This window comes from Thermobia domestica, chromosome 6 (assembly GCF_964235325.1).
Source record: "Thermobia domestica chromosome 6, izTheDome1.hap1.1, whole genome shotgun sequence".
Classification (NCBI taxonomy): Eukaryota; Metazoa; Arthropoda; class Insecta; order Zygentoma; family Lepismatidae; genus Thermobia; species Thermobia domestica.
In genome coordinates, this window is record NC_137459.1 from 258,832,778 (window position 1) to 258,859,224 (window position 26,447).

The 26,447-nt window shown below is 33.0% G+C and overlaps 1 protein-coding gene across 4 annotated transcripts in view; it reads right to left on the reverse strand.

The window, feature by feature from the left end:
• The window catches only part of LOC145688485 (cell adhesion molecule Dscam2-like), a gene marked incomplete at its 5' end in the record, with an annotated part of 1,010,929 nt that overhangs the window by 117,468 nt on the left and 867,014 nt on the right, over positions 1-26,447 (reverse strand). For all 4 annotated transcript variants that reach the window (XM_081762790.1, XM_081762793.1, XM_081762792.1 and 1 more), the window contains 2 exon segments: positions 15,608-15,756; positions 19,219-19,360. In XM_081762790.1, the coding sequence (XP_081618916.1) occupies positions 15,608-15,756; positions 19,219-19,360 (291 nt within the window).

Consider the following 26,447-nt stretch of genomic DNA (forward strand, 5'->3'; position numbering starts at 1 on the left):
TTGTGCACCCTTTAAAAATTTGGGAGGGGTATCTTGGGCCACGCCTTTATTTTGGAAATTGCCCATTTTATATATTTGATATTATAGTATAGGACCCTAATATAGATCACTATAAATTTGGGTGGTCCACCCCGTTCCATTTTTGGGGTACAAAATTGCCAAATTTTAGTACAACCACGTGTTTGGTTTTTGGCCCAATTTATTCCCTTGGATGAGGCCCTATTACCTTATATGGTTATATGATCATGTATAGGTGTCCATTCTCTATCATAAAACATAGCTACATTGATGCACCCTTTTAAATTTTTGGGAGGGGTACCATGGTCAATCTTTTAAATTTTGGAAATTTTCCAGTTTAAGCATTCGGTATTATAGTACAGGACCTCAACATGTATCATGATAAATTTGGGTGGTCCACATCGTTCACTTTCATGGCTAAAAAAATGCCAAAATATAAACATAAGCTATATGTTGTACCATGTGTTTGGTTTTTGGCCCAATTTCTCCCCTTTGATGAGGTTTTATTACCTTATATGATTATATGGTCATGTATATGGGTTCATTTCCTATCATAAGACATGGGTACATTGATGCACCCTTTAAAATTTGGGAGAGTATCTTGGCTCATCCACTCAGTTTTAGAAATTGTTTAATATAAGCATTTGATATCTTCGTACAGGTCTCAATATGTACCACTATAAATTTGGATGGTCCACCTCGTTCCCTTTCATGGGTAAAGAACTACCAAAATCAAATTTCGGAGGTTATTGACCCCTTTGATAAGGATTTAACACTTTATATGTGTATGTACAGAGGTTTATTATCTTCACATGTTTATGTTCCCTTTTAAATTTGGGAATTATCAAATAACAAAATTCGGTAAACGTTTTCTCGGATCCATTGTAGATGTTGGTGTTCCTCTTATGGCCAAATATTCAAAATTTAAAGGTTATTGACCGGCTTTATTATTGAATAAGTACAGGATTTATTACTTTTTCATAAGACACAGGTGTATTTGTGTACCAATCTTAAATTCTGGGAGAAGTACATTTCTTATTGTCGTATCAATAATGGGTAACTGTTCTTAAAATTGGATAGTATCTCATTCATTGGGTAAATCATTGTCAAATATGAGTATGATCACGTGATCAGTTATTGACCTATGATGGGATTAGGAGTCCAGGACATTGGTACATTGAAATTTTGTAGGATAATTTGAGAATTGTCAAATGAAATTGCGTCATTGGTTTTGATTATTCCAGACTATGGACCAAATATAAACGTAAGTAATACGATGTACCACGTGATTGACCTTGATGAGTTAGTTTACGGAGATTCATTTCCTTTCTTGTGGTACTTCTTAAGTTTGAGTACACACTTAAACAGTTGGTTCTACTCAGGTAAACAATTGACGGACATTATTGACCTTATTGAACATATAATGATATGATTAATTCTAAGACTTAGGTATATCGAGAGAAGTATTCTTTAAATTTGGGAATTGTGATAGACAGAACTTTAACATAAGGCGCGAAATTTGAAACAATACTTTGAACTTTAGTCACAGCTCATAGTCTAAGATCATTTGTGGTGATTGATTTGACCTTGAGCTTTAGAAATCTGATAGCTAACCCTTTTGAGTCTTATGACTCATAGTCTTAAGGGAATACATGCTACAACACTGAAATTTAGTCACAAGGTGATGTAATCTGACACTGGCAAAGTTATTGTTGATGCAATTTGATTGGTTGATCACTATCTTTCGTGCAATATAATTGGCTGATCACTATCTTTCGCGCAATCTGATTGGTTGATGATTTTCAAATCTTTGCTGCATTCAGTTTTGTTTTGTTTAACATTTAAAAACTTTTTGAAATTTTTGTTTGAAACTTTGGTTTGACATTTTTTCGTTTGATATTTTTAGTTTGAAAATTTTTGTTTCGAAATTTTTGTTTGAAATTTTTTTTTGAAATTTTTGTTTCAAATTTTTTAGTTTGAAACTTTGGTTTGAATTTTTTTTGTTTGAAAATTTTTTGTTTGAAATTTTTGTTTCAAAGTTTGGTTTGATATTTTTAAAAGTTTGTGCACTCATTAGTAAAGAAGCGGAACTGTTTAGAACAAAAACCTCTGGCAACATTGTATATCATGGTGCAATATTACACGTCAGAACATGGGGTTGTACTTGAAATGAAAAAGCACAAATCATTGAAATGGATCATTTTATTACATTGCAGTGATTAATCACATACATCCATACCAGATAAAGGATCTGGATATTGTCGATACAATGTATTTTGAACTTCTTGCACTAGTTTGTCTTTAGCGTATAATTTTAATTCCAGTTGAAGTCTTTTAAGATCTATTGCAACATCAATTGGTGGAAACTCAATGTCCATTTGATCACAAATAAACTGTTTATCAATACAGGTATGCACCCACGAACGTTGTTGACAACCATCACAACATCTAGATACATGTTGTACAATATGCATGACACATTTTTCAAAATAGTACTTTTTCAGGAATATACTTGTTTTGTTGCACACTTCCACTGCATGTTTAACACACTGGAATACGTTGATGAATTTGTTCCATTCCGTTTGCGTTAGATACACCATGTTGCGAGGGACATGCAATGTACTCTTTTTACGTAACAGCACCATCTTCTCTTCGAGGACTGTACGCAGCACCACTTCATGATTTGAGCCTAATGATTTGACTATGGTCACATTTAGCTCATCATGAAAATAATCATTTATTTGGTCGATTCGTGAACATAATATTTGCCATTCTTCAAAGTTCAGTTGTTCACCAAATTGTTCTGCTTTGCCCAATCGAATCACTGGTTCAAATGTTCTAGCACTGATACCAATCATCACATGTTTTGTTTGAAATATATTTATTGGATAATAGCTTGCGAAGATGAATTCTTTGTCGTTAGAAGTACACATCTTTCCTGCTGAAACGCACTTGCTCAAATGATTTCGTGGGATGACACTGTATTGGTTGATTTATAGTTATTACTAACGTCATTGGAAAGAAATGTGCTGACGTTTGAATTCATGATTTCATCGCAGTTGCTGACGTCATGCTGACCAACCAAATTCATCGATCGCATTCTACATACAACTACGTCTGATGTCAAAGGAATGTGCTGACGTTTGAATTCATGATTTCATCACAATTGATGATGAATCCGGCTGTGTACTAAATTCAAATTGATGACTTCGACCCAAGAATTCTTTGTAACATAAAGATACAGATCCAGTGTTTAAGAAACGCAGCAGTTCTTCTTGTTTCGATGCTTCCATGGGTAAATATCTTGCTGGTAAAATTATATTCTTATCATTTTCAAGCTTCACTACGATTCTTAATCCAAACTTTGTAGGGATTTTTTGGCTAGCTAAGATTCTATAAGGTACATTCTGTTGTAAATCAGTAATCTTGGTAAATGATTTCATCACATCACGTGTATTTAGAAACTGCAGACAAGTAGCCATGATGATGTTATCATGAATACTAACTCGAACGATACTTATATATGATGCAAAACTGATGACGTTGCATTATCATGTTCTGACGTGTACTATTGCACCATGATAAACAATGTTGCCAGAGGTTTTTGTTCTAAACAGTTTCGGTTCTTTACTAATGAGTACACAAACTTAAAAATTTGAAACCAAAATTTTCCAAACAAAAATGTCGAAACAAAAATGTTCAAACAAAAATTTTTAAACAGAAAAAAATTCGAACATTTTTTACACTAAAATTTCAAACAGAAAAATTTTCAGTTTTGAAGCGAAAAAAGTTTAAACAAAAAATTTCAAACGAAAAAGATTCAAAATTTTGAATCAAAAAAATTTACAAAAAAAAATTTTCAAACAAAAATTTTGAAACAAAAATTTCAATCAAAAAGTTTTCAAACACAAATTTCGAAACAAAAATTTTCAAACTAAAAATTTCAAACGAAAAAATTTCAAACAAAAATTTGGAAACAAAAATTTCAAAAAAAATTTCAAACAAAAATTTCGAAACAAAAATTTTCAAACAAAAAATATCAAACGAAAAAATGACAAACCAAAGTTTTAAACAAAAATTTCAAAAACTTTTTAAATGTTAAAACAAAACTGAATGCATCAAAAATTTGAAATTCATCAACCAATCATATTGCACGAAAGATAGTGATCAACCAATCAAATTGCATCAACAATAACTTTGCCAGTGTCAGATTACATCACCTTGTGACTAAATTTCAGTGTTGTAGCATGTATTCCCTTAAGACTATGAGTCATAAGACTCAAAAGGGTTAGCTATCAGATTTCTAAAGCTCAAGGTCAAATCAATCACCACAAATGATCTTAGACTATGAGCTGTGACTAAAGTTCAAAGTATTGTTTCAAATTTCGCGCGTTATGTTAAAGTTCTGTTTATCACAATTCCCAAATTTAAAGAATACTTCTCTCGATATACCTAAGTCTTAGAATTAATCATATCATTATATGTTCAATAAGGTCAATAATGTCCGTCAATTGTTTACCTGAGTAGAACCAACTGTTTAAGTGTGTACTCAAACTTAAGAAGTACCACAAGAAAGGAAATGAATCCCCGTACACTACCTCATCAAGGTCAATCACGTGGTACATCGTATTACTTACGTTTATATTTGGTCCATAGTCTGGAATAATCAAAACCAATGACGCAATTTCATTTGACAATTCTCAAATTATCCTACAAAGTTTAAATGTACCAATGTCCTGGACTCCTAATCCCATCATAGGTCAATAACTGATCACGTGATCATACTAATATTTGACAATGATTTACCCAAAGAAAGAGATACCACCCAATTCTAAGAACAATTGCCAATTATTGATATGAAAATAAGAAATGTACCCCTCCCAAAATTTAAGATTGGTACAAAAATACACCTGTGTCTTACGAAAAAGTAATAAATCCTGCACTTATTCAATAATAAAGCCGTATCAAAAAATAGGTCAATAACCTTCAAAATTTGAGTGTTTGGCTATAAGAGGAACACCAACATCTACAACGGGTCCTAGAAAACGTTTACCGAATTTTGTTATTTGATAATTCCCAAATTTAAAAGGGCACATAAACATATGAAGGTAATAAACCTCTGTACATACACATATAAAGTGTTTAATCCTTATCAAAGGGGTCAATAACCTCCGAAATTTGATTTTGGTATTTCTTTACCCATGAAAGGGAACGAGGTGGACCATCCAAATTTATAGTGGTACATATTGAGACCTGTACGAAGATATCAAATGCTTATATTAAACAATTTCTAAAACTGAGTGGATGAGCCAAGATACTCTCCCAAATTTTAAAGGGTGCATCAATGTACCCATGTCTTATGATAGGAAATGAACCCATATACATGACCATATAATCATATAAGGTAATAAAACCTCATCAAAGGGGAGAAATTGGGCCAAAACCAAACACGTGGTACAACATATAGATTGTGTTTATATTTTTGCAATATTTTTTAACCATGAAAGTGAACGATGTGGACCGCCCAAATTTATCATGATACATGTTGAGGTCCTGTACTATAATACCGAATGCTTAAATCGAAATTTAAAGGGGTGAATCAATATACCCATGTCTTATAATAGGAAATGGACCAATATACATGACCATATAACCATATAAGGTAATAGAACCTCATCCAAGGGGATAAATTGAGCCAGAAACCAAACACGTGATTGTATTAAAATTTGGCAATTTCGTACCCTTGAAAGGGAATGAGGTGAACTACCCAAATTTATGGTAATCTCTATTAGGGTCCTATACTATATTACCAAATATATAAAATGGGTAATTTCCAAAATTTAAGGGGTGGGCCAAAGTACTCCTTCCAAATTTTTAAATGGGGTGCACAAATGTACCTATGTCTTATGATAGGGAATAGATCCCTATACATAATCATATAACCATATAAGGTAATAGGACCTCATCCTAGGAAATAAATTGGGCCAAAAGAACAAACACGTGGTATGACGTATTGCTTACGTTTATATTTTGACAATTTTGTACCCCTAAAAGGGAACGAGGTGGACCACCCAAATTTATCATAATACATATTAGGGTTCTGTACTATAATACCCAATGTTTAAATTGGTCAATTTCCCAAATTTAAGGCCAAGGTACCCCACCCAAATTTTTCAAGGGGTGCATTAATATACCCATGTCTTATGAAAGGTAATGGACCCCTGTATACGCCCATGTAATTATATAAGGTAATAACACCTCATCAAAAGGGATAAATTAGGTCAAAAAACCCCGAAATTTGAATTTTTGGCAATTTTTTACCCATGAAAGGGAACGACATAGACCCCCAATACTGATAGAGGTACATACTATGGTCCTAGGCTACCATACCAAATTTTTAGATTTGGCAATTTCCAAAATTTAAGGTGGGTGGTCCTATATACCCCTGCCAAAATTTAGGGGGTGGTCCATGGTACCCCTGCCAAAATTTAGAGGGGGTGGTCCTATGTACCCCTAGGTCATTGACCCCGGGCCAAGGTCATTGACCTTTAACCCCGGTCATAAAAAAGAGTGAGGATGAGTCATTCGGGCATAACGGGACCACTACTACTCTGTCGAATTTATAATTTTCGAGATCGCTCACACTTTCGATATTGTATAAATGCAAATTCAGCTCCGCAACATCAGGGAGGGGATATATATATATATATATATATCGAAAATGTCCAATATAAGTGTCGAATACATAGTTTTCAGTGTGGCTGAGTTGAACACTCACACTTCCGATTCCATTTACATCCAAATTCAGTCCCGCAACTTCGGAGACGGGAAGGAAGGAGATACATAAAAATGATCAAAAATGACCAATATTAGTGTTGAATGCATAGTTTTCGGGGTCGCTGAGAATTTGGCGGCTAACGAGAGGTGCGCGAGAAAGTTTTACCCTGACCCACTGCCACATATAGTAGAGCGATGAAATTTTGCATGTGTAATCCTGCATACGTATGTAGGACATGTGGTAATGTGCAGCTTATAACTCTGCAATTGCTGTGTTATAGGTCCGAACATGAAGTAAGGTGTAGTGGTCCAAAATCCATTATTGCAAATGACAAAGCGGTGTGGCAATATCGCAGAAGTACTTGCCAATAGGAAATGACTTGCCAATAGGTGCGCGAGAAAGTTTTACCCTGACTCATTTCCACACATAGTAGAGCGACGAAACTTTACATGTGTAATCCTGCATACCTATGTGGGCCATGTGGTAATGTTCAGCTTACAACTCTGCACCACTGAGCTCCTTTGTGGCTAAGCGGTTAGCGTATGCGCATTTGGCGTGGGAGATCCGGGTTCGATTTCCGGGTGGGAGCTCATGTGGTTCAGATTCCACGATAATTGATAGGTCTCGTCTCATGTAGCCTTGCTGCTGAAAAGGACGTTAAATTCAAAATCACCTCATCTCACCTCTGTACCATTGTTGTGTTATAGGTCCGAACGTGAAGTAAGGTGTGGTGGTCCAAAATCCCTTACTGCACCTGACAAATCGGCGAGGCAATAATATCGCAGAAATAATTGTCCCCAGGACATGACTGCATCATTGGGAAGTGGTTGAATGAAGACGGTGTGCGGTAAAGAGAAAACGCAAACTATGAAAGATTTCATACCCACGGTCGTGCATCTGTCTGGCCACTATTCAAGCAGTGAATGGGTGTGTTATCTTTCAGGAACGGACACCTTTTGTCAGCATGTCACGCTCTGAGATTTCACAGTATCCGGCATCGCACACAGCAGTGATGCAAAATATATCGTGGTAATTCTAGTACCCTTTGCCTGGGAAATAAGTAATAATACACCATGCTGATCCCAAATATACGTGATCATCACTTTGGTCGCTCGGAGTTGAACACGGACTTCGTTTGGTGGCGGCACGTCGGCATGCTGTCATTGGTTTGACTAGGTTTTCTCCGGTTTTCTTCACTCTCACAAGCCGAAGGCTGGAATGGTACCTTGTAGAAGGCCAAGGTCAATCCTTCCCACATTTTAGGCCCACCTAAAAGACCGATGTGACTCCGGAGTTGGAGGTTCGAAACCTTCCCTGAGTTCTTGCATAAATACAGAAAGAAAGAAAGAAAGAAGAAGAAAAAATAGAAATCGAATACACCGACGTACCACCACCAAAGGAAGTCGGTGTTCAGCTTTGAGCCACCAATGTGATGATTAAGGCCCGGATTTTTATGTAAAAACAATTTTTTTTCAAACACATACATGCCCGAAACAAAGTTTATTATCCAAATTAAGAGTCTGCAAGTGTAAATTACAAATTTTATTTCACATAAAAATACATATTTTCTGAAGAAAGTTATGTAATTAAATATTTTAGACATTTTTGTTATAAATACATATTTTTAATAATTTTCCGTTATTTTATTCTAAATTTCACGTTTTTTTCTTTTGCTCGAAAGAAATTAACATAGGGAAAATAACAGGCTACATAAATATATCCATCGTATTTACAAGCAATTTTCCACCTGTAGAAACAGCGTCTTCATAAATTCTGCTATCAGCGCTGGGGTAACTTGTGCCTAACAAAGAGCTTCTAAAGGAGCGCTTTGTACTTTGAAGCCTAAGGGGAGGACAAGTGACCGTGAGTGAAGGGAAAGTAATCATAGGCACAGTACTGCTAGCCTTTAAAGATCTTTTAGTTACGAATCACGTGACAATTGCCAGGCTGTTCGATGAATCTTTGCATATTTTGTGGCCGAATGGTGTGAAATACGACAATATTTTGCTTTTTCTGACTGATGGTGCTCCTTATATGAGGAAAGCTGCTAAAGCTCTTTGCATGTGGTACCCTAACATGATTCACGTGACATGTGTCGTATACGCACTACATCGATTGTGTGAAAAAATCCGAATCCTTTATCCTAAAGTGGACAAGTTAGTGTCAAATGGGAAAATATCTTCGTAAAATCGCAAACTAGAATTGAGCTTTTCAAAGAAACAAATCTCGATATTTCACTTCCTCCAACACCCATAATCACGCGTTGGGATACCTGGCTTAATACAGTACTATATTATGTGGATCATTTTCAAGCATTTAAATCTGTAGTAATTAAACTAAACCCAGATGATGGTTAATTCTTTTAGTAAGTGACAGTAGCTTCAAATGAGACTTGGCTTTCATTCGTATCATGAGACTTGACTTTCATTCGGAGTCGTATCTCCCAATTTCGACATACTCTATAAAGAAATTAGAAACTCCGGGAGATATATTGAGTACTTCGGGTAAAGAACTAGAGTGCGTTGAAAGAAACCTGAATGTTCTTTCTGCTTCGAAAGATGAAGTCGTAAGAAAAATAAATTAAGGATTTGTTTGGGGAAAACATTGGCTATAAAACCCTATGTATAATATCTGAAGTAAAAGGAAGGCCAAAACATAAGTGAAGTTGATGGTGTGAATATTCATGATATGGCCCTTTTCAAATACGCTAGGTTAACATCATGTGATGTTGAACGTTTCTTTTCTCAATATAAGACATTATTCCGTGCCAACAGGCATGGCTTTACGATAGACAATTTGGAAAAGACGTTATTCACTGCATTGTTCATTGAATTTCGACATCTGATGAATAGGAACTATTAGTGAGTACCAGTATTTACTTTTTTATGTTGGGCGTTTCTCCATACTTTTCCCTGTTATTTTTTGTTAAATATTTTTAATTTTTAGCAAATATTTTTTCATTTTAGCACATAAAATATAAATATTTTAATAGTTTTTTAGCACATAAAAATCCGGGCCCTAGTGATGATCATGTTTATTTGGGATCAGCTGGGGGGGGGGGGTATTACTACTTGCTTTTCAGGCAAAGGGTATCACAATTGCCATGACATATTATGCCTCACTGCCGCGTGCTTTGTGGGATTTTGTGAAGTCCCGGAGTGTGGCATGCTGACAAAAGGTGTCCACCTCCTGGAATACAACGCACCCGTTCACTGCTCAATGTTGGTCAGACAGATGCACGACCGTGGGTATGAAATCTTTCGTAGTTTGCGTTTTCTCTTCACCGCACACCATCTTCATTCAGCCACTTCCCAGTGATGCAGTCATTTCCTAGGGACAAGTATTTCTGCGATATTATTGCCTCGCCGATTTGTCAGGTGCAGCAATGGATTTTGGACAACTACACCTTACTTCATGTTCGGACCCATAACATAACAATGGTGCAGTGGTGAGGTGAGGTGATTTTGAGTTTAACGTCCTTTTCAGCCGCGAGGCTACATGAGACGAAACCTATCAATTAACGTGGAATCTGAACCAATGAGCCCCCACCCGGAAATCGAACCCGGATCTCCCACGCCAAAGGCGCGTACGCTAACCACTTAGCCACGAAGGAGCACATGGCCCACATAGGTATGCAGGATTGCACATGTAAAATTTCATTGCTCTACGATACGGTGGAAGTGGGCCAGGGTAAAACTTCCTCGCGCACTCTCGTTAGCCAGCCAGCAAATTTCAGAAAAAATCACACTTAAGTAAATTATTCAAAGTAAATTATTCAGAGACCATTGATTTTCGACCCCCGGTTCATATAGGTGAAAATGTTCCAAAATACTTGTAGAATATTCTCTTGCAAGGAATGCATCGAATTACCAGTTACTATATATATATATATATATATATATATATATATATATATATATATATATATATATATATATATATATATATAAATCATTGAAAATGACCGATATTAGTGCCGAATCTGTAGTTTTCGGGGTCGCTGTGATGAACAGTGACACTTCCGATGCTGTTTAAATTTAAATTCAACCATGCAACAACATGGGGGTGGAGAAAGAGAGAAAAATATAAGAACGATCGAAAATGACAAATATCAGAGAGCGCTTTAGCAGTAGTAAAAAGTTACTGACTAGGGGAACATATTACTATTTTTTTCAATTGAACCCCGCGAATTGATGGCAGTAATGACCAAAGTTAAAATCATCTATAATCGTTACTGGCAGAAGCCATATAATCTTATTTCAAGTGGCACCTATTTTGTAAGTTGTGTTTAATAAATATATTTAGGCATAATTACAATAGATTAATTTTAAATTATTTCACGTTGCGCTAAACAAGAATCTAACGTTTCCATGCTCTGGGATGAAAACATTCGTGGGTGTATGAATTTCTTTAGTCAGGTTTCTAACCATTCCAGAAAATTTTGTCGGGGGAAGACAAAATCAGACTGTAGGGAGCAGCACTGGGACATAATTTGCTAAAGGACGTGCATAAACAGCACAAATAATCGCACACAAACGATATGTAATCACAGTTTAAATTATCTTAGCTGCGGAGAAATCGTCAGCCTGCTCTAGGATTTTAAAAATTTTCCCACTATATTATCATTCAGAGATCTTTATGTAGTATAAATTATAATTTAAAAGAAGCCTTGCTCGTGGAATGATTGACATATTTATACTTTCTTGGCATAGACCACTAATTTTGATTAGCTTTGTATTTAGAAGTGTTTTTATTAATCCTTACTTTGGTATCTTAGTTGCTTTCTTGTAGCTAACCTCAAGCTCATGGTCAATTGAATTGAATTGAATTATGAATACATTTTTTGTAGTCTTGTATATACATTGTTCCACTAATCTTTTTCGCTACTTCAGCTGCAATTTTTATAAGTTTTGAAGTTTCCCAAATAATAATCTATTACGGGACAGTCATACACCAGACTCTGGAAAACGTCTTGTATATGGGATAATAAATCCTCCAATTTTTTCTAAAGAATGAACCAATTACGTTATGATAAATGTGGAGCTTTCTAATTTGTGACAGAGGTCTAGTACATTTAAATGAACTACATTAGTGGAGTTCAAACAATAATATTGTTTATGCGTAGCATTTTTAATGAAATAAAAATCAAATTTGAAGTGTAGGGTGAAATTTGTTTTGGTGTCACTTAGAGTTTTGTATGAAACTAACTTTGTAAGTGTAGCAAGATTCAATAGTTCACTTCACTATTAAAATCATCAAAATATTTAATTCTGAATAGTTGGAAGAAAAAACATAAAAGAGGATTGCTTTTGTTTAATGGAATGTTTTTCACACTGGCGGATCCACGGAGGGGGCAGGAGGGGGCGACCGCCTCCCCCCCAAAGGTCTTTCTTTCTTTTTTTATTCCCAGCATTTATAGTTGGGAAATACAAATATTGTCTTTTCACGACCGATCCAATCCATGTGACAAGCCGAGCAGAGTCTAATCAAAACATGTGGTACCTAAGAGTACAGAATATAGACATATTTGAATTGTGAATACTTGCGTCCCTAGTTCCTTCAGGCGGTCATTATAAGCCCCAAATGAGCGAGACTATGATTCATTCGTTGAACGAACAGCTGTAGGAAGGAAGGTAAGGCGGCTCACTGTGTGAACTAGTTTAAAGTTGGTTCTGAACCACTGTAGTGCGTTCGATGTTCACTCACCGGGAATCAAACTAAAGAATCTTATTCATCAAAGATCAAAAGTGCGTTTGCTAGCTACTAGATCAACAGAGAGAGCCGTGACTTTTGTTAGTATAATATAATTTTATTGTTGTTGTGGGCATAACTATAATTATACTATGTTTCTAAAAGCTGCATTTAAGAAATTACCTAATAGAGCTAATTTCCAACCTCTTGTTCCTAGTCTGGTCTAATGCTTTTTTCTTTACATACTCAAGTATACCACTGCAAAAGTTTTGTACTTGGACAAAATACCCTATACGGAGCTCATGGTCCTGCGCTCGATTCCCGGTTGGGGTACATTTGAATGAAAATGTTCGGATTCTACTATAATCAGTATATGCATGTCTCCTCTCCTTTAGCCGCCATGTCATTAGTGTGGAACATTAAATTCAAGCAACAAACCAAAATACGCTAGGACACTTTTGTAACAGTGTCCTATATTTATCTTCTCGCTCTCTTCTGTTTAAGCGAAAATTCCTGAATACCAGCACTTGAATTCCTGATACATTCATCTTTAAATGCATCAGTTGAATGCAGTTGGGAGCTTGTCGTGAGAAATGAACAATTTCGTGGACACACAGTGTCAAGGTTTATCAGTAACTTCCAACAACTCGTGAATCCTGGGTTCTATACCAATCATAGAAATATTTTTCTTCACCTTTGATACATCAGAAGATTTTGGTACGATTTGTGGAGCCACAATCCGAACACACATTTAAGGAAATGTCAACAATGTTGACAAACTGAAGTTATGATGAAATATTAAGTTTCGCAAAATGAAACGCAACAAAAATCCAACGACATTTTGCCGTCAGGAAATGTTGTTCGCATAGCGCCATAGTTCAAAGATTATGTCCCTCTTAGAGAGGACCTGAAAAAATGTCATGGATAGGGGTTGACGACCGGAACATACCCTCGCATTCTACTGGATAGTGAAATCGATAGATTTAGGTCAAGCTTCATGTTTTCCTTCGATCACTTTAGTGCAACAAAGGTAAGTTATATTTATCTACACAGAGAAGAAATGGGAGGGGCTTAATGGCAGATAACAGATGACAAAATACCTTTTAACCGTGTGACCCTACTCAGATACTGTTATATAATATACAGCGATATAATATTATTTGCGTGGACTGTAATTTTGACATATTTTAAATTCAACCCGTTATATATTAATTTACGGTGGTTCTGTTAGTGTGTATGTGTGTTGAAGATGAGCAAGAAACTGAAGAACGTGACTCTATTGCCATTTTGGTGAAGCGACCGAGACTGGAGGAGGCAGTATAAACATGTGAAAATCCAGTGATGAGAAATTCATACTATTCGGGGAGGCACATCAAAACAGGATATAGCCTATGTGTGCTTTTCAATTCTCTCTAAATACATGCTTTGGCTAAAAACATGGACTCGAATCAAATCGAAAGAAGTGAGCGTTTTACAGGCTTGTACCACTAGCCCACCATGACACCCTTCCCAAATACCAACATCAACAAAATATGAAGAAAGCTTGTTTCTTTTAGCATCGATGCTATGTGAAACGTGCATCTACAGTTTTAGGTCGAATCCGAATCACTGTAATGCGCTCAGAGAACAAACGATATTGCCACTAGTATAAAGTGGCTACTCTTGAATAAATTTATAATTACTCTTTTCATACTAATTTGAGGACCCTGAATCCAATTGAATTATTTTAACGCATATCCGTCCATGGAGTCACGAGAATGGAGTATGCATATCCGTCCATTAAGATAATTTTTTCGTTGCCTTATGCACCAATATGTTAAAAAAAAATCCATTGGCCTCAGCGTCCTCAAATTTGTATAAAAAAGAGCAATTCGAAACATATTCAACCATGGAACTTTTTTACTATTGGCATAAATGGAAGTTAAAAAATTCCAGGTTTGAGCTAGTGACTCATGAACGGAATTGTTTAAAAATAGATGCATTGGATTTAGCGTTTAAAAAATCAGAAATTTGTCCAAGTGAGGGCACTTTTTACCAGTGCTATTGGCTTTAGTTAGTCCTTTCAAGGCTGTACCACTAGGAATTGAACCCGGAATCCCACAAATGAAGAAAACGTAGTAAGCTATACATGTCTTATACCTCGGATAGGCACGCAAGTTCTACTGTTTCGGGAGAGGTTCCGAATTATTGAAATTTAAAATGAGAATAAATTATATTAAAATTTGTAAAATTGTATTAAAATTTCTAAATTTACAGAAAAATCAAGATTTTGTGGAAGGGATCCGGACTCCCTGGATCCACCCCCTTCGTACGTCCCTGCCTTGTGATGTGATACTCAACATTTCTCTCTGTCATTTTTGTAAAAGAATATTTACGAGGTGCAAGAAAAAAAGTTACGTTTATTGAGTTTTGGATGGATTTTTAAGTAGAGTAGACTGAGTAAGGAAATTATAAAAGTAATTACTTAATTGGTACAGCGCAAGGTAGGATGCACTTGCGTTCTTTTGTTACTGCGGCAATGAACCTTCGGGTTCATTAAGCCGTAAGAAAGAATATACTTTCATTAAAAAAAAAAAAACTTACAAATTCAGGTCCCAAAATGGGATCTAGAAATTAGGTTTATACTCCCCTTTCAGCCCTGAATATGCGTCCCATTCTTGCAAATTAAAACTTTAGTCACATTAAAGCTACGCTCATCTTCCAGCAAGCGAACCGCCCCCTCCAAACGATCCTTCTGGATCCGCTAATGGTTTTTCATTAGGGAGCATATCTTCAAAAGTGTGCAGTAATAAAGAAAGGAAATTACATTTACATATTATATGCTACAGCTTCTCAAAAACCTTGATGCTCAATAACTTTTAGACATTTTACTTCGGCATACAATGAGTTATTTTCTTGTTGACTTCATAGTTGTGATCTGCATTTTGTCTACAAACAGCGTGAAATAGTATTATTTCCTGCACAAGAAATCAGACAACAAAATATTTTGAACTTTACATTCCATTTCTAAAAAAGTTTATAGGAAAATCATTGAACAGCTGGAAAAGATTATTTTTTCAAAAGTCTAGACTAGAATTAAATTATTTCAATTGAAAGTCATACAAATAAAGTTAAACTAACCTTGTACTAAAAGATGAATTATCCTTTGATCTCGGCCATAAGGATTCGATGCTGTACACATATAAGTACCACTATCTGACTTTAAAGTGCTTGTTATGGTAAGTTCCGAAATAAACCCTCCTTTTAAAGGACTGTCTTTGAATTGATGCCTGAAAAATAGAAGAAAACCAAACAAAATAAAATAAGTTCAGTGAGACTAAAAAGCTGTTAATTAATTTATTTAAATACGCTTACGAGACATATTCAGAAATATTACCAACCACATCAGTTACTGATTTCTGAATAGATCTTGCACTTTCAAACTTTCTGCTCCCTCTGCCGCGTTTTCCGCAGAGTATGAAAATAGAAATAAGAGAAACAAAATCATCAAGGAAGGGAAACGGCTTTGATTGAGCAAGGAGGAGCAGTAGAAATTTACCTTGCTTTATGTATTATTGCAATTGATTCGTCAAGAGACTGTGTAGCTACATCTGAAATGTTTTATGCTTTATGAATGAGGTTGTAGAGGACAGCCGAAAGCTTGGAAGTGGAATGTATACTCAGGAATAAGAAGTTATATTCAATGAGATGCGTGTGTGCATTTTACACGAAAACAAAAAGGAACAGAAATGGAAGGAACTTTGAGAGAAAGGGGCCAGATCCCATATTTAAAAGCATCACCGGAATAAAAATTTGAAATAAAACAGTCAGGATGGCGATTGTGGAAGAAGAACTTACAACTACGTTCGGCCAATAATAATAATAATAATAATAATAATAATAATAATAATAATAATAATAATAATAATAATAATAATAATAATAATAATAATAATAATAATAATAATAAGGTGAAAGTACGTACTTTAGTTACATTTGTACTACTAACACAATCGGTACAAGAAAATATGTTGTACGTATAATTTGTGTATGAAATATGCTATTTCTTTTGCTGATGACTGTACAATCATCAGCAAAAACAGATTTCTGAAAATTTTCAACATTTTGTTTTCTTACTTTTACGTGATATATAAATTTGGAAACTGCAAAAGCAGTATTGTTCAACAACGATCTTCAAAATTATTCGGAAATATTCCTTTTTAATTCAGATCTCTTGAAGGTCATTGCACAATTGATTACAAGAACTATGCAAATATTATCTGTCCTTTTTACCCTATTTTGTGAATAGCTGAAAGTGATTTACAGAATATTCAAAAACTGGGGAAGAAAAAAGAAACGAAAAACTCCATTACATTTTCTAGTTTATATTAATAAAGATAAAAATCTTTTCATTTATAATTATCATTATTTTGAAAGTGATAGAACAAACATCATTCGCCAAGTACATTTTCAATGTTAAGTAATTTAGTTTTGTACTTTCAATCTAGATATATGAATTAAATCGAAATCATAAATTGCAAACATAAGTTTATTGTATTCAGAATAACAAGCTCATATATATATATATATATATATATATATATATATATATATATATATATATATATATATGATAATTTCAGTAATAACCAAATATGGTTTCAAATTTTGCATGAATTCTGAATTTCAATCAGGAGTTTTCATATAGTTTATTGATATTTTCTTATCTAATTTGAAGATAGAAACTCTATTAAAATTGCATGTAGAAATGGTATCCGTGACATTTTACACAATACTTCAAATCACAACGAATGATCTTTTTTCAAAAATCAATTGAGATGTAGCATTTATTTCGAATTATGACTACATGTGCTCGCAGTGAAATGGGAAGTGGAAACGAACTGTCAATCGAATGTTTACTCTGACAGAAGACTAATGTTTTGGATATGTGTATGATCTATAATTTTGGTGTTCAAAAATGATTTAACACCAACAGAGTTATATAATTATTATTCATAAATGTCACTTGCTACTAAATGGAAAGTAAAAGTGATGTTAAGAATTAGCAGATATACAATTGAAATAGCTGTGGATGTAGTTGTGGATTTTGTGAACACTTTTAATTTATACTGTAAAATATAAAACAAGCTGTATAATAAAGAAAATTGATACACTACCAAGTGTCTATGAACTAAACTTAATACATTATTTATCAGCATTTTTTTTTCATATATGAACGTAAAAATGATAAACGTAAAGAAGTTTATTATTATTAATTGATTCTCCAAAGCTTCTGCTCGTCTATTAAGAAAATCTAAATATTTCGCCTAGACCTTTGTGTAACCCGTAACCATAAATATTTTGCAGTTTGCATAACATTGTAGAAATTATAGTAGCGGACAGACCAGAGTGTTTTTGCATTTTATATATAGGATTAATAATGACAAGAAGAAGAAGAAGAAGAAACAAAACTCCCTTGAGTTCAACTTCAACTTAAACTTTAAATAGCTTGCAGGTATAAAAGCAATTAAGTTTGTAGACTGAAATGTTACTTTCCAAAGGAGTTAAAGTTGGTAATTAAGTTCACTATCAAGCAACAGTAAAGATGAGTTGTGGCAAAGTATTCTATTAGTTTTCTGTATTTGTGCTTTGCTTCTTCGGATTGTAATTGTTTCACTATGTAAAATACAGATATGTTTGGCATCTACACAAGTTACAGATATATTTGTTATCATGAGCCATTACATGAGAAAGTGGTATCAAAATAATAAAAAAATGTACTCAAATAATGAGGATTGGTGTAATATTTCTGTAAGAATCTAATAACAATAATAAGTTAAACATACTAATAAATGAGAGCCAAATGAAACTATACGTACAACACTCCTTAAAAAAAAAAAAAAAAAAAAAAAAAAAAAGCTGACAAAATTCAATGTTAAAACTTAAATTTCACAATTGCGTTAAACATGTTATATACAAATTGATATTGTCACAATAAGAATTTTACGACATTGCCTATTATTGTTTTATCAGAAAAAAATCATGTTGTGCAGTTCATAGAAGTTTAAAAGATGTGGGAAATAAAATCTCTTCCTTAAAGGCAGGAGATGTAAGAAGTCACTGGCACAACTCAAAAAGTCCGAAAAAATTCTTTCTTTTCTAAATTTTAGTTGCTAAATTGAGTTGAACTTGTTTCCAATATGAAACCTAACATATTTTCGGTAATTTCGAAATGTGTACTACAGATTATAGAAAAAACAATGTCATCTTTGGAATTTTCATTGCTGTTCATAAGAGAGCCCAATCACCTGTTATATTAAATATTTAGTTATTAAATTAATTGTTTACTAAACTTCAATCTTCATACGACAGAAAATATATATATCTGAATTACTTATTTATGCGTCACATACACATTATTCTGTATTATCCATTCATATCAAACTATAATACTTGCAGATTCGAAAACTAATTTAAAGATCTTCACTTTTCTTTTGGTAGAGAAGAGTAGTAATATCATACTGAGAAAGATCTAAGACGAAGCTTTGCCTTTGTCCTTTAGAAAGAAATGCTGTCACAAAAAGTTAGTGGTAAACATACTTTGGTAAGTATGAAAATGTTTATAAGTAACAGTTGAATTAACATGAGATATGGAACCAAAAACATCAATAAATGCTCATATTAGAACCTTATTTCAGATCGTTATATTCAGAAGAACAAAATGTCTTCTTATTTCCAAATTGGAATCTTACCTTGAGTCTGATTTAACAGTAACTCCATCTCTTTGCCAGATAACTTTGATAGGAGGGTCCCCTGTAGCCTGGCACTGCAAAGTAACTGTAGATCCTCTTCGCACACTTTCTTGGGCAGATTTCACCTCAAATTCTGGTGGAACTACGAGAGGAAGAACACAATGTGGCTGTTTTCGAACCAACAATTTTTTTCTTCAGAGTAGTGTAAAACTAACATTCTTCAAATACTAAATTGTAAACCGCCATTTGAGTCTTTCACCATTTTCATATTATTTTCATGCTACAATACTATATTTTAAGACGTAATGTTGGTTATAAAGTTTATTGAGCTATGATATGTTTAAAAGCATCTTGAACGTTACACATAACTGTACTAAATTGCTATTTACATTTTGTGATGGGAAATCTGTTTTCATATGGGTACTATTTCCTGAAAATTCCTCAAACATCTATCCCAAATAGACAACAATCTTAAATGCCTTTACTGCATTTCATTCTTCCCTCTAACAGCAACACAAATTAAGAACATTGGGATATGCTCATATGTCACAAGAAATTATTTGTATTCATTGTACTTGTTAATTATGAATATTGTTTTTATTTTTGTTAATTATTTAGCATTATTCTTCAACACAAAAAAGGCTTTGTGATGTTAGAAAAAATGAAGCAAAATTATTGCTTAGACCTGCTTTCCGGGTTTACGAAAGTAGATCGAACTTAAGTGTGAAATCCTGTATCAAACAATGTAGAAATAAATAATAATTATTTTTGTCACTTTTTTCATCTTATAAGTTAGCAACAACATAATTCAAGAGAAATACAACGTATTAGTTATCATAGCTGCATGTTTGTTTTACGCCACTAAATCATTAAGACTTCAGATAATTCGTCTCTAGTTCTTAAAATCAGTTTATTGCTAGTCCCATACAGTGTTTCCTAATTTCCATAGTTTTGAAATTGCTTCCATGAGAATTGTTGTTAAGATATTCCATCATGTGTACGTATCAAGGAATTCCATCGAACAACAGGGATTACTCACATATCCTTATTTTCTTTATATACAATTCTGAATTACTTTGGAAGTATCAGAATTATTTCGAATTTCTTTAGATGATATGCAATAGTTTCACTATGACATTTTGGCTTAGAAGATAGTATATATTAAGTAGTTCGAAACTAAATTTTATTGATATATCTACATGTTACCAGTTCATTTCGCTTCGTTCCATTCCGTTAAAAAGTTCTTGCTCTTGAAATAATCATGATGAAATATACAAGAAATTTATATCCAAATCGAAGTTTATTCAAGAACAATTTTATTTACAGTGTTGGAATTAATTAGATAGTATGTAAATTGTCTTCACATATTTGTTTTTGCCAGTATTATGTTGTTCAGCAAATAAAATATCCTAAAGAACTGGACTTAAGAAAGAAAAATTTTAACAAAATTCTTAAGTTTGTTTAAAGTTCTTGTTTATTACATAAATTGCAATTTTCATATTGTTGTTTACTATCCTACATTATTCCATTGTTTTCTTGTCAGGTGTATACTTTCGTTCAACATCAAAACTTGAATATTTTAAGTATATATTAAGTGGTATTTTTCTCACTACTTACTGTTTCAACATAATATTTCTTTTCTTTTTTATACAAATACATAGCTTTTCAGTTACTTTCTTATAACACATTGCATTTTTTTTTTTTTAAATTTAAATTTGGTTTCTAATATTAATAATGCATTTTATGCTAGTCATTGTACTGATTTCCTCGATGAGGCTTGCCTTGTTCTTAAATACTTGGCTTATTTTACGTCAGTAATAAGATTTTAAAGTAAATTACAAAGTATGTACATAGCTTATTGTATACGTAGTGTTGAATTTAATATGTATCATATTTCTTAAATTCAAGACATAAATAAGATAGGATATTAAAAAATGTTAGTTCCTTTCTAGATTTCTCTTGATTGTTATGTATTCTTACAAAAAGAAATGACTTTTTATTTATTTATTTTTACATTTTCACGAAGCAAAAATGTAAATAATATAGCATCAATGCTCTTAACTTATACTCGAAATATAAGGTCTTCCAGCATTTAACAACTGAATTATTATCCTTCATCTGTTAACAAAGGTAGTCAAATATCTTTCATAATTCTGTTGTTGGTAACCAATTATTTTAAAAATATTTATATTATACAAGCTAAATAATCACAATTTTTGATATCATAACATTAAAATCATGATGAGAGTACCCTTGCCTCTTCCAGAAAATATATAGACAAAAGTTGTGGTCGGAATTGAAGATACTTCTATGAATATAGCTCTTTTTATTGCTTGCAAGTAGCTTCTTTAAAAAAAATAATGAGTTCATCGTTACATGCAAAGTCTGCAACTGGAATAGTCTTTTTTCCCGGTTTTAAATATCTTCATCGTAAATATTATACTATGTTGTTCTTTGCCAAATGTATCATTTACCACATGTGTTAGAAAGTAGTAAATTTTTTTTATCAATTTTGTTTATTTTTATTACAATATTTATTCTCACAAATGCTTGCAAGTAGCTTCTTTCTTTTATTGCTTGCAAGTAGCTTCTTTAAAGAATGAGTTCATCGTCACATGCAAAGTCTGCAACTGGAATAGCCTTCCTTCCCGGTTTTAAATACCTTCATCGTAAATACTATACTATGTAGCTCTTTGCCAAATGTATCATTTATCACATGTATTTGAAAGGTAGTAAAGATTCTTTTACCAATTTTGTTTGTTCTTATTACAATATTTATTCTCACAAATGCTTACAAGTAGCTTCTTTCTTTTATTGTTTGCAAGTAGCTTTTTTAAAGAATTAATGAGCTCGTCGTTACATGCAAAATCTGCAGCTGGAATAGCCTTCCTTGCCGGTTTTAAATACTTTCATTGTAAACACTATACTATGTAGTTCTTTGCCAAATGCATTATTTATCACATGTATTTAAAAGTAGTAAAGATTTTTTATCAATTCTGTTTATTTTTATCACAATATTTATTCTCAGAAATGTAACTGTGCTAAAACTGTCCATAGTTGAAACATATAATAGCTGTAGGAAATTTTGACTTCCATGTGGTAAAAAAGGCGCAATACTCTGTCATATCTTCAATATTTCTGTGTCGGAGCATCTTGATCTTCTGTCCTTCTGGATTCTCCATCGTGCCCTTCATTCCTTAAGCATATTTAATGCCAGTTCACAACATTCAATAGTAACCAAAATGTATTTTTTTTTTAATACAGCTTTTATTCTTACAATAAAAATATTTTGCTATAATAGTGCATGAATCCACACATATTCAGAAAATCTTCACAATACGTTATCTCTGATATTTACTTGCTTGATTTCTTGTATACGGCATGCTGTATTTTTAAGACTTGTATGTATTTTTTAACACTATAATTTTAAGAGCTGGATACTTACAATCAAGTGTAAGATAGAAGAACGTAATTGTTTCACAACATTCTAATGAAGAGCGCTTCCAATTTACAGAATCTATTTTCAATCATATTGATGACAAGATTGATGACGTTAATAGCAAACTTTCTTTTCAATTATCTTTTTATCCAAGATGTCTCTGTTCTACTTAATATATTTAATAAAATCTATCTTCTTGTAAGAACATTGTATTATTTCAAGTTGTTTAATTAAATTTTCAAACATTCTTTTAGTTTCATAGCTTTCTATTGTTTATCTTAAGGCCAGATATATATTTGGTTGTTTTCTAAAAGATGTTTTCAAGACGAAAACGACTTGCAGGCCTCAAGAATAGGTTTTCTTAAGTTATATTCCAAAATAACTTGTGTACTTTCCAGCATATCTTGAATTTCTCCTTTGTCTTCTTGGTTGTTGCTACCGCGAGGTTAACACCAGGCGTTGTTGCTGAAAGAGGTTGAAACGAAGCTGTTAAACATAGATTCTGGATACGTATTTTACAGCCATTCGATTATGTGGCAGAGTAGAAGATCAAATAAATACTATTAGAATGTGTTCAGATTTTTAACATCTATAAACAGCACCTTCTGGAATTCTTGTAATTTCAATATTGAATAAATGTTAAGTCTGAATTAAAAAAGAAAAATGGACGTATTTCGTGCATACTTCTATAAAACTCTTTCATTAATAATGTCCATAATTTCAAAGTTTACATGCACAATATTTAACTGCTTTCCTTATATTACTTTCAGCTTTACATCAAGATTAGTCTAATGTTCAAATTACTTTTAGTAGAATCTCTACTTATTTATATAGTTAATACTCTGTTACGTTAAACTTACTATAATTAGTCACATGCATGCCACTTCAAAACTAAGCAGTAGTTTTACATACATATAAAGTTAATCCACTGTAATACTAATCATTGTGGTAGGCATTTTTACAATATTTTGAACAACTTTGTATATCATCTACTAAAGGATTCTTTCGTATTAAATGTAAGATGAACTAGTTTCTTCTACCAGAAATCATGGGCTGTTACAATCCTTACATAAGTTCCTATAAGTCCAAGTCACACTCCATTAAAACTTGGGGGAAGAAAAGTGGATATGTGACGTAAATATGTCAGACGTGCTGTATAACACAATATTTCACAGTTTTGTATATGTTATTTATTAAAAAAATCATACAATCTTCTAATATGTTCTTTTCTTTTATTTTGCTTTTATTTGATCAAAGTAATACATTTAATTTCACGATGTAGCACGTCAGTGCTTTAGTATCAAAGAATAGAGGAACGAATTTTTTAAGTAATGTATATATGAGAACTACTTTAAATTAATTATATTACGTGTCTTGAATATATATGGGATCTTTATTTATACTCTTCCTGCCAAGCACTGTTATTTCAGTTCCATTTTTTTTTCGTTCTTCTTATTTAATGAGCTCAATCATAAAGAAGTAACAGCTATGCTGGTACACTGCCAATTGCAACGTCCAGTTTAGTTATCCAATACTGTAAAGAACTGTCAACTCATTATTGAGGTTTTGAACTTATGACTAATCATAACTACGATACAAGGATTTCTTCAAAGCTCTGAAAGTTTTCAAATATAGAGAAGCATTGTTTTAGATACCACCATTTCTATATAAGGCAGCAATTAACGTTTATTTTTCAATTGGAACAATTAGTACAATCTCACCCTTGACTTTTAAGCTTCTGATTACATCAATTATAAGTTATTAATAAATTCGGTCTTTGCGTGAATAATATTTGGCCAATAATTCTCTGTTGATTTGCTACAGTATAAACTTGGTGATTTCTGATTAAATGTTAACATATCGTCTTCGTAACTTAGTTAATTCTTTAATTTATTTCGTCAAGTTTTCCAATAGAAAAATTCTATTCATTCCCAGCAGTTGCATACTCACAATCTCTTCGTTCTCTTGCTTGATTTTCTTTAAATGTTTTGAACCACAGATAGTAGCATTTTGTTTAGGGAAGCAACAGCTCGTCCTCTTAGTTAATATTTTTAACATATACATAGCTTTCGACAAGTGTAATTACATATTCGTCCACTAATTCAAAAAAGTATCCATCCTCTCATGTATTTCCCCTATAGAATTTATGCAAATGAATAATGTATGTGTATTTTCCGAAATAAGAATCTCTCAAATACTAAATTTCACTGTTTTATGTACAATGATTTAAAAGCAAAAAAGTACACAATAGTAATAATAAGAATATCTAATATAATAAGCTTTTATCGCCAACTGGCTTCAAGTTTTATCCCGTTGATCTGTACAGTTAATAATATGTAGGCTACAACTATAGTGAATAAATGTATTTTCCAACGCTGGAACAGTCATCTAAGTCTGTTTAGTAGTTTTGGAGAGTACCTTTATAAACAAACGATCGAGCTCTTATCTTTTTCTATTTATGAGATGAGTTTTAAGTGCTGATGAGAAGAAATAGAATTAGGACAGAAGTTAGTAACACAATTGAAAAATGAATGTATAGTGGAACAAAAATGCGACAAAAATTACAAATGCAACATCAATATGGATATCAATGAATAATACTGCAACGAAAATATCACTACTTTCCCAATGCTACTAATGAATAATTCAAGGATGAATGATCACTGTGACACTCACACACTTTGGTCCATGTTTTTCCCTACTTGTCAGGTTGTCTCAAAATAGACGTGATGTGTTGATAGGTAATCTGCAACTATTCTGAGATTCCAATGAAACTTCTGTGATAGTACTTTTGAAATATATAAAGCCAAACATACATATATACATAGCCCGCTCATTAGAGTTTATACAATACTTGCAAATTTTTGCTATACTATGTTGCTTTCAGGAGCAACAGCTTGATATAAGTCAGTTTTATACAACCCACAATATGCACACACTTTTGCATAGGATGTAAAAGTGAAACACATTTAAGAATTTTTAGTAGAAAATTTCTTTCGAGGAAGTGGGGTTATTCTTGTGGATGAAATGTTAAAATTTCCCTTAATGAGTAATATGACTGAATTCTCTAATATTAATTGTGTTTACTGTATTTTAACAAAATATCAAAATCAAGCAGGTCGTTTAAAGAATTGAAGGGGTGGATTCCAAAAGAGCCTAAGTCATTTTTTGTCAATTTTGAGATATTTTTTCTATTAAGTTCCATTTCAGCACCTCCGTATATTGAATGCCGGTGTGAGTTTCATGGCAAAATTCCATAAATCAAATTAATTGTAGGTAAGAGAAAACAGCGTTGTTTTCCAAAGTGTCCTTAGTCAACAGTATTCTCTGAAGTTATTTTCTGACTCATGCTTAAAAATATTTAGAAAAATCTTGCTATAGATGATAATTTCACCGTTGTCTTACGAAAAGTAGACAATTACAATTTTTGTTTTATGTAGATTACTTTTCGTTCACAGAAATAGAATGATGAAAACACACACACACACAAAATAGTCTTCTCCTGATACTTTTTTTTTTTTTTTGGCTTAGGCTCTTTTGGAATTGAGCTCTTCAATTATATTGTGAGTCAAAGCATTGGTTTGATGGTTTTATTGCGTTCTTTTAGATACAATTAATCTTGATATTTGGCTATACTTATAACTTTTGAGCCATTCACATCTACTTTAATTGAAAAAGCTCTCTCGGCATACATAATCATTAACCCTTCAGAAGTCGCGTCCTAGTTTCGTAACTGAGAGGTCGCGCACGGTCTTTTGGACCGTGCCGCTAAAACTAAACTTAAACGAAA